Below are 15,148 nucleotides of genomic sequence, written 5' to 3' on the forward strand. Positions count from 1 at the left end.
TCCCCCACAAAACTGAAGTTGAGACTCATATTTTGTTTTATTATATAGATTAAAGTTTGTCAGTGCTGAAGGTAAAAATTGAAAATTAATAAAGTTAAAGAGGTATTATTAAGAAAAAAGGATGAAGAAATACTATAAGGTGGGTTAAATGGGTAAAAGAGGAAGGATAGCTAGGTAAGAGGGGCATTACTGAAAATGGAGTAAAAGAAGAAAGATTGTAAAATTGGAGGGATGTTATTGAAAGAGATATTACAAAAACATGCACGACTTTTGTTCCAATTACAATTTCGATACACTGTTTATTTACGAAAATCTGCATGCAGTACACTATTCACTTTTGCACATCTACGAACTCGTAAGTTTAAAACGGATGAACTTACGGATTAGTAGATATTAAAAGTGACGAACTTACGAATTCATAGACACGTAAAAAATGAATATTGTATTGCGTGGATGTTATTTGAGAATTAAAAGTGCACAATGCACCAAAATTGAAATTTCGACATATTCATTGCACTTGGAGATTCACCCTTATTGAAAAGAGAGATTTTATTGCCATCAACTTTTGCTAATACCACTCCAATTCATATGTAAATCACCAAAGAAATAACACACATATTGGTGTGGCATTGGCAAAAGTTGGTGTGGCAATAGAAGCTCTCTATTGAAAAATGGAAGGGAAAGAGAGGAAAGACCTAAAGTTAAGAGTTTGACCGGCCTTACTCGCTAGTAAGGATTTCACCCTTACTAAGGGTCCTAGGGGTCACTTTGTGACATCCAAAAACATGATCCGATGCTTTAAGGTTGTACAGGAAAAAAATCTATGAACTTTAAAAAAAGACATTTCAAAAAATGTTATTTTTCATTGTTGAATTTTAATTTTAAATTTCTAAGCTATATAAAAGTTCGATGATCGTCCACTTTCAAAACCTTTGATCAAGTTCAAAATAAATCTTTTTTTTTTTTTTTTTTAATTTTTTGTATCTTAGTTTTTCAATGAAATCTAAAAGGTTGTGCTGTTGGATTGTTAATGTGATAATCCATTTGAGCAAAATAATCCTTAGTAAGGTTTAAAATCTTACTGAGTTAGTAAAGAAAATGTTTCAAGGGGGAAAAGGGAAATTAATAAAATGAGTAGGATGGATCCCACAAAAAGGCAACAGCCCAACAATTATTTGACATGTGGCGCAAATGACATAACCATAAAATTTCTCTCTTGCTTGCAAGTTCTCTTCCCAAAAAATTTAATTATAAGATTTTATATCTTAAAAATATTGTTGGACATTGACAATCTAAAACCCTTCTAAATTTCATGAAAAATCTCATATTCAAAAAGAAAAAAAAAAGGTGTTTGGAGCTTGATCCAAAATGTTGAAAATGAATGACTACCGAGCACTCATATTTAAAATTAAAATTGGTGAATAATAATTTTTTTTAAGGTTCATAGAATTTCATCCTCTACAAATTACGTGCTATTCTTTTTTAATGCCTCAAGGATGTATGACCAAGAAATTTTGTTTCTTATTGCATATGTCATTTGCACCACATGTCAAATGGCTATTGGGCAGTGAGAAAAATCACTCGTTTACAAACCCTCTCTCACTGTAACTCGATGGAGCACATGGTTCAACTACAATAATTATTATTGGTTGACTTTAAAGGCACCCTAATTATTACCAAGCAAGCCCCTACTCTAAAGGAAAAAAAAAATTGTCTTATATAAGTTAAAAGTTTTGGAATGACTGATTATTTGTAAATATTAGTCTATTCCAAAACTTTTAACCCTAACAAAAAAGATTTACCAAAAAAAATGGACAATTTATGATTCTTCAACTTTTTTTATGTGATTTGAATTAGGATCATCCTAAAAAAAAAATTAGCTCACTCCAAACTTTTAAATCATATAAGACGAAAAACAATTGACTATGGTATGGGGCACCCTTAATAATAATTGGGTTGCTTTAACATTGCCCTATTTGAGAGACTACAGGCTACATAGATAGAATGAGATCAAGAGTTCAAGTAACATAATTGGAAATAAAGATCTAACCCTTCATGGCTCCACCACCCCCTTCCGTGCTTCGATTACGGTAAAATATCCTCTCTCTCTATCTCACACACACGCGTGCGCACAAATAATCGATTAGACATTAATGGGATACGGAGATAATGAGATATTTACATTAGTTAGCCATTGATTCACTTTTACATCTCTTGGGAACCCACTTTTGTTCGTTCAAATCTTTGTCTCTCCCAAGATGTTGTGTTTGGGCCACTTGCCATTGCGCTCAAACACAACATTGCTCAATCACAACACAGAGGGAACTGTGATTTTCGATCTTTCTTACAATATTTTTCTTGTATTTATTGCAATATTGAAATCTTATGGAGTCTTAGATTTGAATTTACATTCTTCCAAATGATTGTGTTAGGCCACTTGCCATTGCGCCCAAACATGATACCAAGAGTGAATTGTAATTTTCAATCTTTTTAAAAAGATTTTTTCATGTGTGAATTTACATTCTTCCAAATGATTGTATTGGAGAAATTTCTTTTGCATGATGTGTTATTGTCTTAGATATTTTAGTTTTTATACTTGTAGTGTGGATGGAAATGAAAATTAAGAATAAAACAATGAGCAAAATTCTTCATTTAAATAAAATTATTTGATTTCCTCCAATCTCACATCTTTAATTGATTTTTCTTGTAAATCCCTCACAAAAATGGAGTCAAACATGTACAGAAAGAAATTCTAAACATAAACAATAAATGGCACTCATGAAAACTTTATATATATACCAAAAAGAAAAAAAAAAAAAATCAAGACTTATTATGGATGAACACTTGCCACAAGACTTACATGTAGCATGAATAATTCCTCATATTTTTTGGCATGGAGATGAACCCTTGCCACAACCTACATGTAATGTGAGTAATTCATGTTATTTTGTTGGGTGTTTTACGAAAACAAACATCTAGCTAGGCTTCAAAATTTATAATTTCAGTTCCATATTTTTAAAAATCACAAAAATGTTTATACAAACTATTTGATAAATGATATTTATATTAAAAAAAAGAGATAAGTTTTATATGTATTCAATACTTATATTTCTTTAAAAACATCTCTTGTATGTATTTAATGCATATAGAATATAAAATTATCATTTTACCCGTACTTTGAAACATATAGGATGTGTCTTGTTGTGACCTACTCGACAAGTCAGCTTGGTTGCGTTAACTTGGAAAAATCCACCTGATTTTTCTACTAAAAAAATCCATCTTCAAGCTCTTAAAACTTTTAAATTTGTCTAAATCCATCTTTCAAAAAAATACCCTTGATTTTTCTACATGAAAAATCTATCATCTTCAATATTGAAACCTATTCAACCCTGTCTTTATTCTTCAACCTTGTCTTTATTCTATTGGCCTCAACCTCCTGAAGTCGATCATTTTCTATCAAAAAAAATATAATCTTCTAAAGAAATTATACAAAGAATTAATCTGTTTCTTTCAACTGTATACATTCTGTTTGGATTGAGAGAAGAGAAGAAAAAATAAACAATTTTCTCTTCTTTTCTCTTGTTTGGATTGTTAAGTGGGGAGAGAATAGAAGAAAAGTAGAGGGAAGAGAAAGGAAAAAATGTCATATTTCTTTATTTCCAAAAGTGGGGAGATGAGGAGGGAAGAGAAGAGAAATAAATTTTATGTTTCAAGTTTGCCCTCATGTATTTCAAAATTTCCAAAGATAATTAATATTGGCAGGCCAGTTATTGCTACTTACACCCCAAATACACAAATAAGTAATCTGATTTCAGAAACCCTGTAGGTGTAGAACGAAGGAGCCGAACTTCAGGAGGAGACGACTTGAGGTATCACCTCTCTCTCATTCTTCTGACTTTCTTCAAGAAATCCTCTTCAACGGCACTCCCCTTTCTCTTCTTCAACCCCACACACCTTTCTCTTCTTCATTTTTCAAAAACCCTCATACGCTCTGTTTTTTTTTTTGTAACAGTGGGAAGTCATCATCTTCGATCTCAAGGTCATCAAGAGGTAATTTTGGTGTGGCGAGGTTGATGCGAGATAAATAGACCAAAGAGCTAGTTGCCGTGAAGAATATCGAAAGAGGCGAAAAGGTTTGTTTCTTAGAATAATAGAATTGTTTGAAGTTCCTTGATTTTACAGTTATTGTGAATTAGAGGTTAATTATTGGTTCAGAGAATCGGAAATCACGTGAATTATGTGGAAGGTGAAGACATCTATTTGAGAAACTAAGGAGACAATCTGAATTTGGGTTTTGTTTGAGTTTTCTTTTGGCTTGAATTTTGCTTCAAGAATTTATGGTTATTGTTCTTTCTAATTTGAAGCTAGTTTTATGGTTATTCTAAGCATCTTTCGTACTGTTTGATGAAATGCCTTAACTGGTCAAAAACATATCTTACTAAGTGTAATTCACTTAAAACATTCCCTAGAGTGCCACTCCAGATTGCCTCATGCAGATGCATGTTATATGGACGTGGGAGTGTTGGAGTGGAATGAATCTAATAACAGGACACTCTTGGAATGGAGAGAAGATGAGACCCTTTGTATGTTTGATGGGTTTTTCCTCCTGAGATTTAATTGTTGAATCACAGAGCGGTAACCAATTAGACTGTGTCTCTTTATATAACATATAAAACAATGGTTTCTTTACTCTTAGATTGTTCTATTTTCTTTCTTCTTTTAGAGGGTTCTATTACATATTGGTCTATGTTGCCCTTGTAACGTTTAAGAAAATAAAGTTTTTTTTTTTTATTAAATTAAGTACATGAAAAAGCGTATGTATGGATGGTTGCTGTGTACATTAATTTGAAAGTAAATTTATTAACAAATGTAGCAGCTTTAAAGGATACTTTGATTATTTGAAGAACTGAAGACTGTTTTAGAGCTTGAATTTGGCTGTTTTTCATAGCAGAAATATTTTCATTTAAGGTTACAATTTCTCAACTTATGGTGAGATAAATTCTCTTTGTGAATGCTTACTCTTAAACCCCTTTTATCTAAATCTTTGGGTTTGATGGACATGAGAAGAATAAAAGAGATAGAATCCTCCTCATGATTATACCTATTTAAGGAATTTCTACACTTTCATAACCCATCATAGAAAGTAAGTGAAAGGGTTGCACGTGCTTGTTAGAATCCTTATTTCATTAGAAGAACCTTTTAAATTACTATCTAGAGCTCGTAATATGTACTATCACTTACTAACTGCCAAGTTTTTAAGAGTGTTTACTACTTAGATTGCGCCTAGTTCTTGATATTAATGGGCTACTAGCTTATGCATGTTCTAGCATTTCTTCATTAAATCAAACACTGATTTTCTTAGTTAGTTTATCGCACTTTTTCATTAGAAGAAAGTGTAGTTAATTTAATTGTCTATATTGCTTGATATTTTTATAATTAAATACCTGTAATTTGTGTAATTTTACAATAACAGTCTGCTTCTAGGATATTAAACTAGAGAGGTTCTACACATTTTAAAGGTGAAAGGTAGCTTTTTCTGTCACTACAGATTCTTACCTTTGTTAGGATGGTTGTTTTTGCGACATGGGCTCTAGTGTGATCAATATAGACCTTTCATTTGACAGAATATTCTCTAAATTGGACTTGTGGACAGTGACACTGTCCATGTACAGGGATTGCATTCTCACCAATGTATGGATTTCTATTTTAAAACATGAAAAAATTGAATGACCTATCTATCCTCTGCCATGTGGTGGACGGCCATTGGTCTAGAACTTGTCACATGGATTGAGAATTAGGTGGTCCAACTGATGATTCCCTTTGATTCTACCTCCATAGTTATCATATGTGAAAACCTTGTCTTTGCATGGATTGAAGTTTCTTATACCCACCCAAAGCATCAAGGCACTTTAAATGAGCTTAGATTGATGATGTTTTTAATTTTCTTGTTACCAGATACCAAAGAAGAAACGCAAAAGCTCCAAGCCCCAAGGAAGAAATTGATTTATCGTTTGGACAGAGTTGATTGACTTTTGTTTCTACTCATAAGATGAAGGAAGAAGAAGTGAATCGATGCCAAATTCAAGAATGGTACCCAAAATTCAAATCTATTTCCCTCAAAACCATAATCAATAAGCTTCCAGAACCCTTTATTCAATACCTTATGGATGATTCTGGACTGTTTCTTCTCCCCCAATCAATCTCTGGTGAAGATGCCTTACCCCGTAGAATCCACAATTCTGAAGAAGAAGATGACTTCCAAATCTCCGAAGGCTCTGAAGATGAATCTGAACAACCTCCACCACCACCTTGTTTCCCAGAACTTGAGTTGGAAATCAAAGAATCAATCGAAAACCTTGGTGGGGCTGTCTTCCCAAAGTTGAATTGGAGTGCTCCAAAGGACTCTGCTTGGATTAGTACGACTGGGAACCTTCGATGCACCTCATTTAGTGAGATTGCACTTTTGTTCCGATCCTCCGAAACATTGATTCATGATCTTTGTCATGCCTTCGATTCTTGCATTGATAAGACATCCTCGAGACCCACTACATTCTTTCTCGCCCTCCGAAAATGGTACTCATCCCTCCATCCCGAGATGGAATTCCGTTGTTTTGTTCGAAATCATCTCCTTATTGGAATCTCGCAAAGAGAGGTCACTGGATTCTACCCCATTCTTCTCGAGAAGAAACACGGTCTTGAAATGTCTATCCGGGAATTCTTTGCAGAGAATGTGCAACATAAATTTGAGTCGGACGATTACACATTCGACGTTTATGTTACTAGGGATGGGCGGGTTAAGCTTGTGGATTTCAATCCTTGGGGGGCCTTTACGCTTCCTTTGTTGTTCACTTGGGAGGAGTTGGAAGAGATTTATGGGGAAGATGACCATGTTGAATTTAGGATTATAGAGAGTCAATGTGTTGTTCGACCAGGTTTGAAAACTGCAGTTCCATACGATTACTTTGATACAACCCCGGGGAGTGGGTGGGATCAGTTCTTGAGGAGGGCAGATGAGGAGCTGCAGAGGCAGGTTAAGTCTCCTGAAGCTGGTGCTTGAAGATTTATTTGCTTCGATTTGCAAGGTTAGTTTTGCAGGTCTTAAGTTTCTTGTATAAGAGGATTTGAATATGTTTTTCTCTCCTGAAGTTTTTAGTTGTAAAAGAGAATAATTGTGGCTTTCTTATGGAGTTTAATATGTTATAGAGCCAACAATGGAAGAAAATGTGGTATGGCTGTCATAGATTCGGTGTTCATCTGACACAAGAAGTTTGATGTCATCCCCCAAAAAAATGCATTGTGGCAAACCCTTTTGTGCCCACCATCCCTACAAACAGTTGGTTCACCTTTTTTTTCACTCCCACATAAAAGCTCACTTAATTCATGATTTTGCCATTTGAGCTATGACTTGATGGACCTATACTCCTATACTTGCGTGGATGGTTGTTGAGATAATCTTTTGTCAAATTATTTTCTTTGCAAACAGAGGAGAAACTGTTGATCATCTCCTACTCCATTGTGGCCTCGTTTGAAAAAAAAATGTGTTCTACTTTGTTTAAATCATTTTGAGGTTTACTGCATTAATCAAGATCAAGGTTGAACCTCTTTAATGCTGAGCATACATGGGGTGCTTATGATTTGGAAGATCCTTCCCTTTACCATAGATTGGAGTATTTAGAAGGGCAAACTGCGATATGAAGAGTTAGGTGAGTCTTCAGAGTAGGAGGTGTCTCATTAAGAGAAGAGAAGAGGAGAGAAGAGAAACTCAATTTCTCTTCACCCAATTTGGATTGACAGGAGAGAACTTGGGATAATTTTGAAATTTTAAAATATCTTAAAAGAGATCTAGGACAGTTGAAATTATAAAATATTTTAAACGGCTTTCTCTCCAAAAAAAAATTTCCTCTTCTCTCTCCCACTTAACAATCCAAACAAGAGAGAAATGGAGAGAAACTGAGTTATTTTCTCTTATCTTCTATTCTCTCCATTTCTCTCAATCCAAACACATTGTAAGAGATCGCACAAAATGCGCTCAGTCTCTCAATGGGTTTAATTAGTTTGGCTTTTAATAAGTTGAGGGTAGTGGATGTTAAGTGAAGATATGGAAAGATAAAATTAGAAAACGAATGAGGATCCATAAACCCATTAAAAACACAAAAAAGTTGGGAGTCTTTTTTATGAGTCAAGGGATCCCAACCCAAGAGAATGTATGAGTAACTCCAATAATAGATAAAGATAAGTCTACCATGTTCAACGAAGGCCAACTATGACCCCAATTAGAGCAAAATATTAAAGTTGATGTTCTAAAAGGAGAGGAAGATCAAAGAACATGGATTGAGTGAAAATGGCTATGATGACACTTTCAATAATAGAAGACGTAGAGATCATGGAATTGGGGAACGTATATATAGGATATTTCAATTACAGATTTCATAGGATATTTCGAGCCCTTAGATCAATCTCTCATTCTAGATACTCTCATTCAGACCAAAGTTCACAAAAACTTACACACTTGTTATAAATTAGCTGTGATTGAGCTTGGTACAGCTAGACTTTTGGGTATCAAAGCTCGCACTGAAGAAATTAAGATCCAATCTGAACACCACTAGACTAACAGGTTCAATAAAACAGCACCACTAAAGAGAACTTCATACTTTTGCTCATAAAAACCTCTAATCAAGGAAGCAACTGAGAGAATATCGCATTTCTTCCTTAGAAGAGAAACTTTAAAATCCAACTCTTTGCCAAAATATGTCAAACAGACATATTCAACACAAGGCTGTGAGGTCAGACACTCTCCTTGACCGTATGGCATTGGTGATTCGGCCATGTCTGCTCTACCTTCAACGTGTGTGGCGATGCTCATTATCATTGATGTGGCATATCTCATCAAATATTTTAAATAGTTAGATTAGCATCAATATTAAGCTCATATCGTTATCATTGGTAAGTTATCAACTTTATCATCTTGAACGATTCATTCCAAATTTTGAGGGTAGCAATGCAAATCAGATTTCTCCAATCTGCTCTTCACTTACATATATCCATCTCGAATCATATCAGACTTCTTTTTATTTTTATTTACTAATTAACATAAAATTAAGTAATAAAATTCTCTCTCCATAAAATTAATATTCGGGATTCTCATCCCTTCTACTTAGGCCCGTTAGACTGCTCAGTAGACGACCCAAGCATCGAAAATGACCTGAATGCCCTCATCTCCAACCTGTAAATCTTAATTATTATTTTTAATTTGAAACAGCCTAGTCTTACTAACTTAGTCAGATGTCAAATAAGGCTGCAACTCGGATGGGTTGGCCAGGTTAGGGATCAACTATGCCCAACCCTCGTGGTGCCCAGTTAGGTTGGTCTGGTTATTCATTCCTATTTACAATTATTTGTCATAAAAATGTATTTCAAAATTTTATAGGGATACAATTATAAGCAAATTTAGGGAAGAGAGAAGATGAATAAGAAGATTAATTAAAATAATCATTATTATTTATTATTAATCACAATTTCTAATAAAAGAAAAAATATTTAAAATTGTAATATAATCATTGTATGGTAATATGGAATTACACTTAAACAAAAGGATTAATAATAAAATAATTATTTTTTTAATGAAAATAATCACATTAATTTTGATATATAAATAAACAAAAGTATACATATTGAAATACGAATTATGAGTGCGAAAAAATTCAAGATAAAAGAAATATTTTTAAAGTATATTCATATTAAGTTCAGGTTCGGACAAATTGGGTTGGTTGATACCTATGCCCATACCCAACCCTATTTGAGTCGAGCACTTTTTTTTATTGCCCGAACCCGAGGCCAAACCTAAGTTAACTATGTCCAAACTTGACCCAAGGTCGTGTTCAACCCAGCAGGTTTGGATTTGACTTGCCCAAGTTGCAATCCTAATTTCAAATCTAATTAAGGGTCGTTGGACCCATATGGATTATCACATTGGGAATCCAACACATAGCCTTCTAGATTTCATGGAAAACTCATATTAAAAAAAAAACGACAACAATCAAAGGTGTTGAAAATGGCTACTGAAATTCCAAATTTAAAGTTAAAATCCAACGACGAAAATTAATTTTTCTTTTTGAAAGTTCTTAGAATTTTGTCATCTACATCCTTGTGGCATCATATCATATTTTTGGATGCTACAAGGTGATATTGTTAGGAAACTTTCCTTAATAACTTAGTAAAGAAAGTGTTTTTTTTTCTTCCTACAGTAGCAGTCATCTTCAATTTTGAAATTCCAATTTCAAAATCAGTCATCTTTAACCTTATGATTTCATCCATTTCAACTATCAAACCTTAAAATAGGAGAAATTTTTTGGGGAAGTAGAAAATTGATGCAATTGTGGATGAAAATCTAGGGTTTTCTACTAAAGATAAGAGGTCAAATATGACATATTTCTTATTGTTTTTACTTTAGTTTATGTTTTTAAGAAAAAAGGGTTTTAATTTAAGAAAAGGACATTTAGGTCATTTCATATTAGTATCTTACACAAAATCTAAGACAAATGGGACATGTCATTAGGATGTCAATTGAAATCACTGGCCCACCTACCTAAGAAAATAAGGACCTTCATATTGAGCCCAGAAAGATAAGAGCCGGTTCAATAATTTTTGGCCTGTCAAATACAAGTAGGGCTAGCGCCTTATAGTGCCCAACCTGGACCGGCCCATTAATAAATCTTATAAAACTACTTGTAATATATTTAATTAGATGAATATTCTTTTAATAAAAGCAAAATATATTACCTAATTACAATTTAATTTTCACCTATAACCTTCATAGGTTAATATGACATCAATTTCAAATTCCGTTACATAATCTTTATACACACAAAAAAAATGTTTGAAAAATATATTTTTCATTAAATTTTTAAAACTTTAGTCATTTTATTTGGCCCGAATAAAATCCGATCCCATTAGGGCCGGGTTAGGGACTCGTTAACTTAGGCCTAACAATACTATGGGACTAATCTAGATAGAACCCGACTCTTTAGGGTCAGGTTAGGGATCAATCAAACCCGGCCCGAATCTAGCCGTTGATATCCCCAATGTTATCAGTTTGAAAACATGGGGAGATCAAAACGTGGAGGCCGGAGGGTCAAAATTATGCCCAGTCAACACGGACGCTGGACAACCTATATTTTAACAATTTCTTCCATCTTTAGAGTAACCCTCTCCACTAAGTACTCTCCAATTCTAACAAGACAAAATCTCCGACAAATTTCAAGGAAGAAATCTCCTCCCCCACCCATTGCAGTTTTCAGTTTAAACTTTATATATCCATATTTAGTTACATTTTCTCAATTTATAAACCTTAAACATCTCTATCCATCATTGACTCATTTGTAAAGGTGAATCCCTCCCAATGGCACCATCCTCTCTCATCTTCCTCTCTTTCTTCCTTCTCTTATCTTCTGCAACTGCTTTTAATATCACCAAACTTCTAAACACATTCCCTTCTTTCAGTACCTACAATGACTACCTAACTCAAACCCAACTAAATGCTGAGATCAATAGTCGACAAACAATAACCGTCCTCGTCGTAGACAATAGTGCAATTTCCTCATTATCGGGAAAACCCATCGAAGTAATCAAAAAGATCATGAGCTTGCATGTTATTCTTGATTATTACGATGTCGCAAAACTCCAAGGTCTCTCAAAGAAGACGGCACTCCTCACGACATTGTTCCAATCCAGTGGATTGGCTATGGGCCAACAAGGGTTCGTAAATGTTACGGACTTGACGACGGGAGATGTTGCATTCGGGTCCGCTGTCAAGGGTTCATCTCTCGATGCCAAGCTGGTCAAGTTAGTTGCTGCCCAACCTTACAACATATCTGTATTGCAAATCAGTAGTGTTATATTCTACCCCAATGGCACTGAGAATTCGAACAATAATAACACGAACACCACATCACCTCCACCATCATCGGTTGCTCCAGTAGCTTCACCCAAGAAGTCACCATCGACCCCTCCTTCTGTGAGCCCAACGACGGCCCCAACTCCCAAGCCTTCAAAAGCTCCTGCACCATCTGCTGATGCACCTAGTGATGATGCCGATCCACCATCCAAGGCTTATGCTCCTTCAGTAGGTGATGCTCCATTGAGCTCCCCCCCAATGCCCGATACCGCTGACGGACCAGCCAGCGGACCAGCTGATGACACTGGTGCAACTGCTCCTACAGATTCTCCGCCTTCTTCAGCCACACGAATATGCCTTGGAACTTTTGTTTCTGTTGTAATGGTGGTTGTTTCAGCCTGGGTTGCTCTCTAATTTGACAGATTTGAAGAATGAGAGAAGAATAAGAGGAAGGTTTTGAGAACGTGAGAGTCTTATTTATTTTTTCCTTTGAGTCAACTATAAACACGTCTTGAAAGTGGTGGGCCTTTGGTTTTCATGTATAATGTCAAATTGAAGAGAGGGAAATTGTTGTACTTTGTGTGATTCGAGATATTCAAATAAAAAATTCAAACTTAGTTTAGTACACTGCTACTAAAAATCATCTATAAGTTTCTTAAATTCATTCACATGATTTTTTCAACATGCAAAATCATAACCAATGATCAGATTTTTGAATTGTGTGACATTCGAATCAAATTGAAATAGTCTTCAATGGTAATTACACCATTGGTAATCCTCAATCGTTTTGCTTTTTCAAATCCGTTGAAAAATTCCTTCAGGGTCATCCTTGTATTATCTTGACTCACCTTCTCTCCTCTCTTACTACCTGTCTAAAGGATATATTCATGAATGGATTGAATGAATAAGCGAGTTATCCTTTATTTATAATGTGGATAGAGAGGGCCAAAAGTTTATATATTCCAAGACTTGTGGAGGTTGTTCCCAGGTCCTAAGTTCAAACCCCTTGAACCCACGTTTCTTATGCTAATTATTAACAATATTTATATACTAACCAAACTTTTATTTACCTATAAAATAAAAAAAGATAATAGAACTATTTTATTTCCCATCTTTTATTAGGATTGAAATTTTTGAGGATTTGATATTTGTTTACAAATCCAATCATATGGGCAAAAAATTTACATTATCCTCGTCATTTTCTTTATCAAAACCTTATCTCAAAAGATTTGGGTATGGCTAAACAAAACCTGTTCCTCAATTTTTTTTTACATCGAAATGGTTGATGTATATATGTTGAAAGGTTACATCAAGGTTGAATATGAAATGGATGGAGGTAGTAATAGAAAAGGTATACAATATTTTAAGGTTTTTTTTAATGGTAAGATGGACTTGATGAACCCTGACCTCAAAGTTTTTTTTATTTTTTTTATTTTTATCGGTATACTAAGGCTATAAATGGCCTCATCCTGATTTATTAAAAGAGGCTAATACCGAAAGAAACAAGATTGAACCTCCAAGAAGACATGATACAACTCAGTAGGAATATGTCAAACCAACTGAACTATGGGTCTAAGCCCATAGTTGAAGATATGATTTAACATAGAATTGACTGATGAATTAAGGTTCATGTTCCCATGATGCCAATATTTGGTATGTGGCATGGAAGACAACATTGAGTGATTGTAACATTCCTTCATTTAGCATTTTCTATAGGTAAATTGCCTAACGATAATGGTTGCCTACGAGAAATAAGTTGTCAATGTGAAAACGCCTTCGATCCACATGTGCAAATCAACTTTTTTGATATTTGAGAGTCGCCACCTAGTTTTACGGTCTAAGAATCGAGACATGATTCTAAACAGATAGCAATATTAATCTACGAAAAGAATGGGGCCAGGGATCACGTTACAGGATTGGAAGGCGTTAGGCACCAATTTCGCCCGATAAAAGTCGACATCTATTTTTTCCAAAAGTTTTACGTTGCAAAAAAATGACCTAAAAATTAGAATAAAATATTTAAAAAAAATACCTTCTTTACTTGGGTGATTACGACGATCGATTCCCTCAGAACTGACAGAGAGTGTTCCTCGTATGAGTCATCCTACTTTTGTCTCCGTCATTAGATCTACTTCCAATCTCTAAGATGAAGTATTTTCCTTCGAGATCTGAATATTTTTTTTGGCTTTTTGAAGTTTTTTGATAATTTATGGGTGTTCTTTTTGTAAAAATGGGATTTTGGATGCTAGGTAAGGACTTATGACTTCAGATTTAGAATTTTGGAAAGTCTTGGAAAGTGTTTTTGGCATCTCTTTCTTAGGATTTTTCTTAACCTGCAAATTTAGATTGTAGAGGCACCTTTTTATATAGCCTTTTGGGAAATTAGGATTTGATTAAGTCTTTTCAAGGTAAGGCTAAGTTGTTTAATTAGGGTTTTGAATTAGGATTTTGAATCTTACGTAGAATGAGAATTTTTTTTAATTTTTGGAGAACCCCCTCAATGGAAGGTTGTTTATTAAATTAGATTTTTAATTCTTTAGAACCCCGGTGGAAGGTTCTTTATTAAATATCATGTGGGCCCCACATAAATAAATGGGTCACCACTGCAAATTGGGCCTGTAGTCTTAATTAATTGATTTTATTTGTTCAAAAATTTTAATTTAATTTATTAAAATTTCACTTTACGTTAATTAATATTTTAATTATTAGTTTCAAAATTTTAAATTTTAGGGTTGAAAAATTACTGTTTTGCTTTCAAAGATGATTTTTGCCTAGAGATGTTGGTTTTTGATGTTTTGGAATTAGTTTTTCACAGAAAATTCAATGAAAGTATCGATTTGTGTCACTTACGGATTTTTGACGTGAAATGATCATGAATCCTATGAGGGGCATTTTCGTAATTTTATCAAATTTTGTGAAAATTGGTGAAACAGTTTATTTGATTTTAATTTATTTTTTTATGTGTTCAAAAAGATTTTCCTAAGCGTAATGTAAGCTCTAAGGATGTTTTGATGTTAGGGTATTTTGATAATTTGATTATTTTTTGATGATTTTTCTCATAAAGTTTCTTTTTGTCCCAAAAATGATGATTTCTATATTTTGGGTCATATTTTTTCACGTAGCGTGGTTTCTAAAGTTTTACTTGCTTGAAATATCTCATCTAGACTCTGAAAACAAATATAATAACAAATAAAAACATTAAAATATTTATCTATCATTGAGAACCATCGCAATCGGATTGACAAGTTAATTAAT

The 15,148-nt window shown here is 34.0% G+C and overlaps 2 protein-coding genes across 2 annotated transcripts; both read left to right on the forward strand.

Annotated features, from left to right (window-relative positions):
- Positions 1–3,747: 3,747 nt before the first annotated feature.
- On the forward strand, positions 3,748–7,240 carry EDA35 (temperature sensing protein-like protein). Its single transcript, XM_086456615.1, has 3 exons — positions 3,748–3,869; positions 4,013–4,133; positions 5,956–7,240. Exon 3 carries the CDS (start codon positions 6,050–6,052, stop codon positions 7,055–7,057), a length of 1,008 nt encoding a protein of 335 aa, XP_086312741.1. The 5' UTR covers positions 3,748–3,869; positions 4,013–4,133; positions 5,956–6,049; the 3' UTR covers positions 7,058–7,240.
- A 4,115-nt stretch (positions 7,241–11,355) lies between these two features.
- Positions 11,356–12,356, forward strand: LOC147392914 (fasciclin-like arabinogalactan protein 14). The gene has a single exon (XM_086456254.1). The coding sequence runs from the start codon at positions 11,399–11,401 to the stop codon at positions 12,305–12,307; it is 909 nt and encodes a 302-aa protein (XP_086312380.1). The 5' UTR covers positions 11,356–11,398; the 3' UTR covers positions 12,308–12,356.
- The last annotated feature ends 2,792 nt before the right edge of the window (positions 12,357–15,148 follow it).

The sequence above is a fragment of the Akebia trifoliata genome, chromosome 10 (assembly GCF_017979445.1).
Source record: "Akebia trifoliata isolate Shusen 1 chromosome 10, ASM1797944v1, whole genome shotgun sequence".
NCBI lineage: Eukaryota > Viridiplantae > Streptophyta > Magnoliopsida > Ranunculales > Lardizabalaceae > Akebia > Akebia trifoliata.

What these genes read in the sequence shown, in the direction of transcription:
- EDA35 (XM_086456615.1), top strand. Translation starts at nt 6,050, where the DNA reads ATGAAGGAAGAAGAAGTGAATCGATGCCAAATTCAAGAATGGTACCCA.
- LOC147392914 (XM_086456254.1), top strand. Translation starts at nt 11,399, where the DNA reads ATGGCACCATCCTCTCTCATCTTCCTCTCTTTCTTCCTTCTCTTATCT.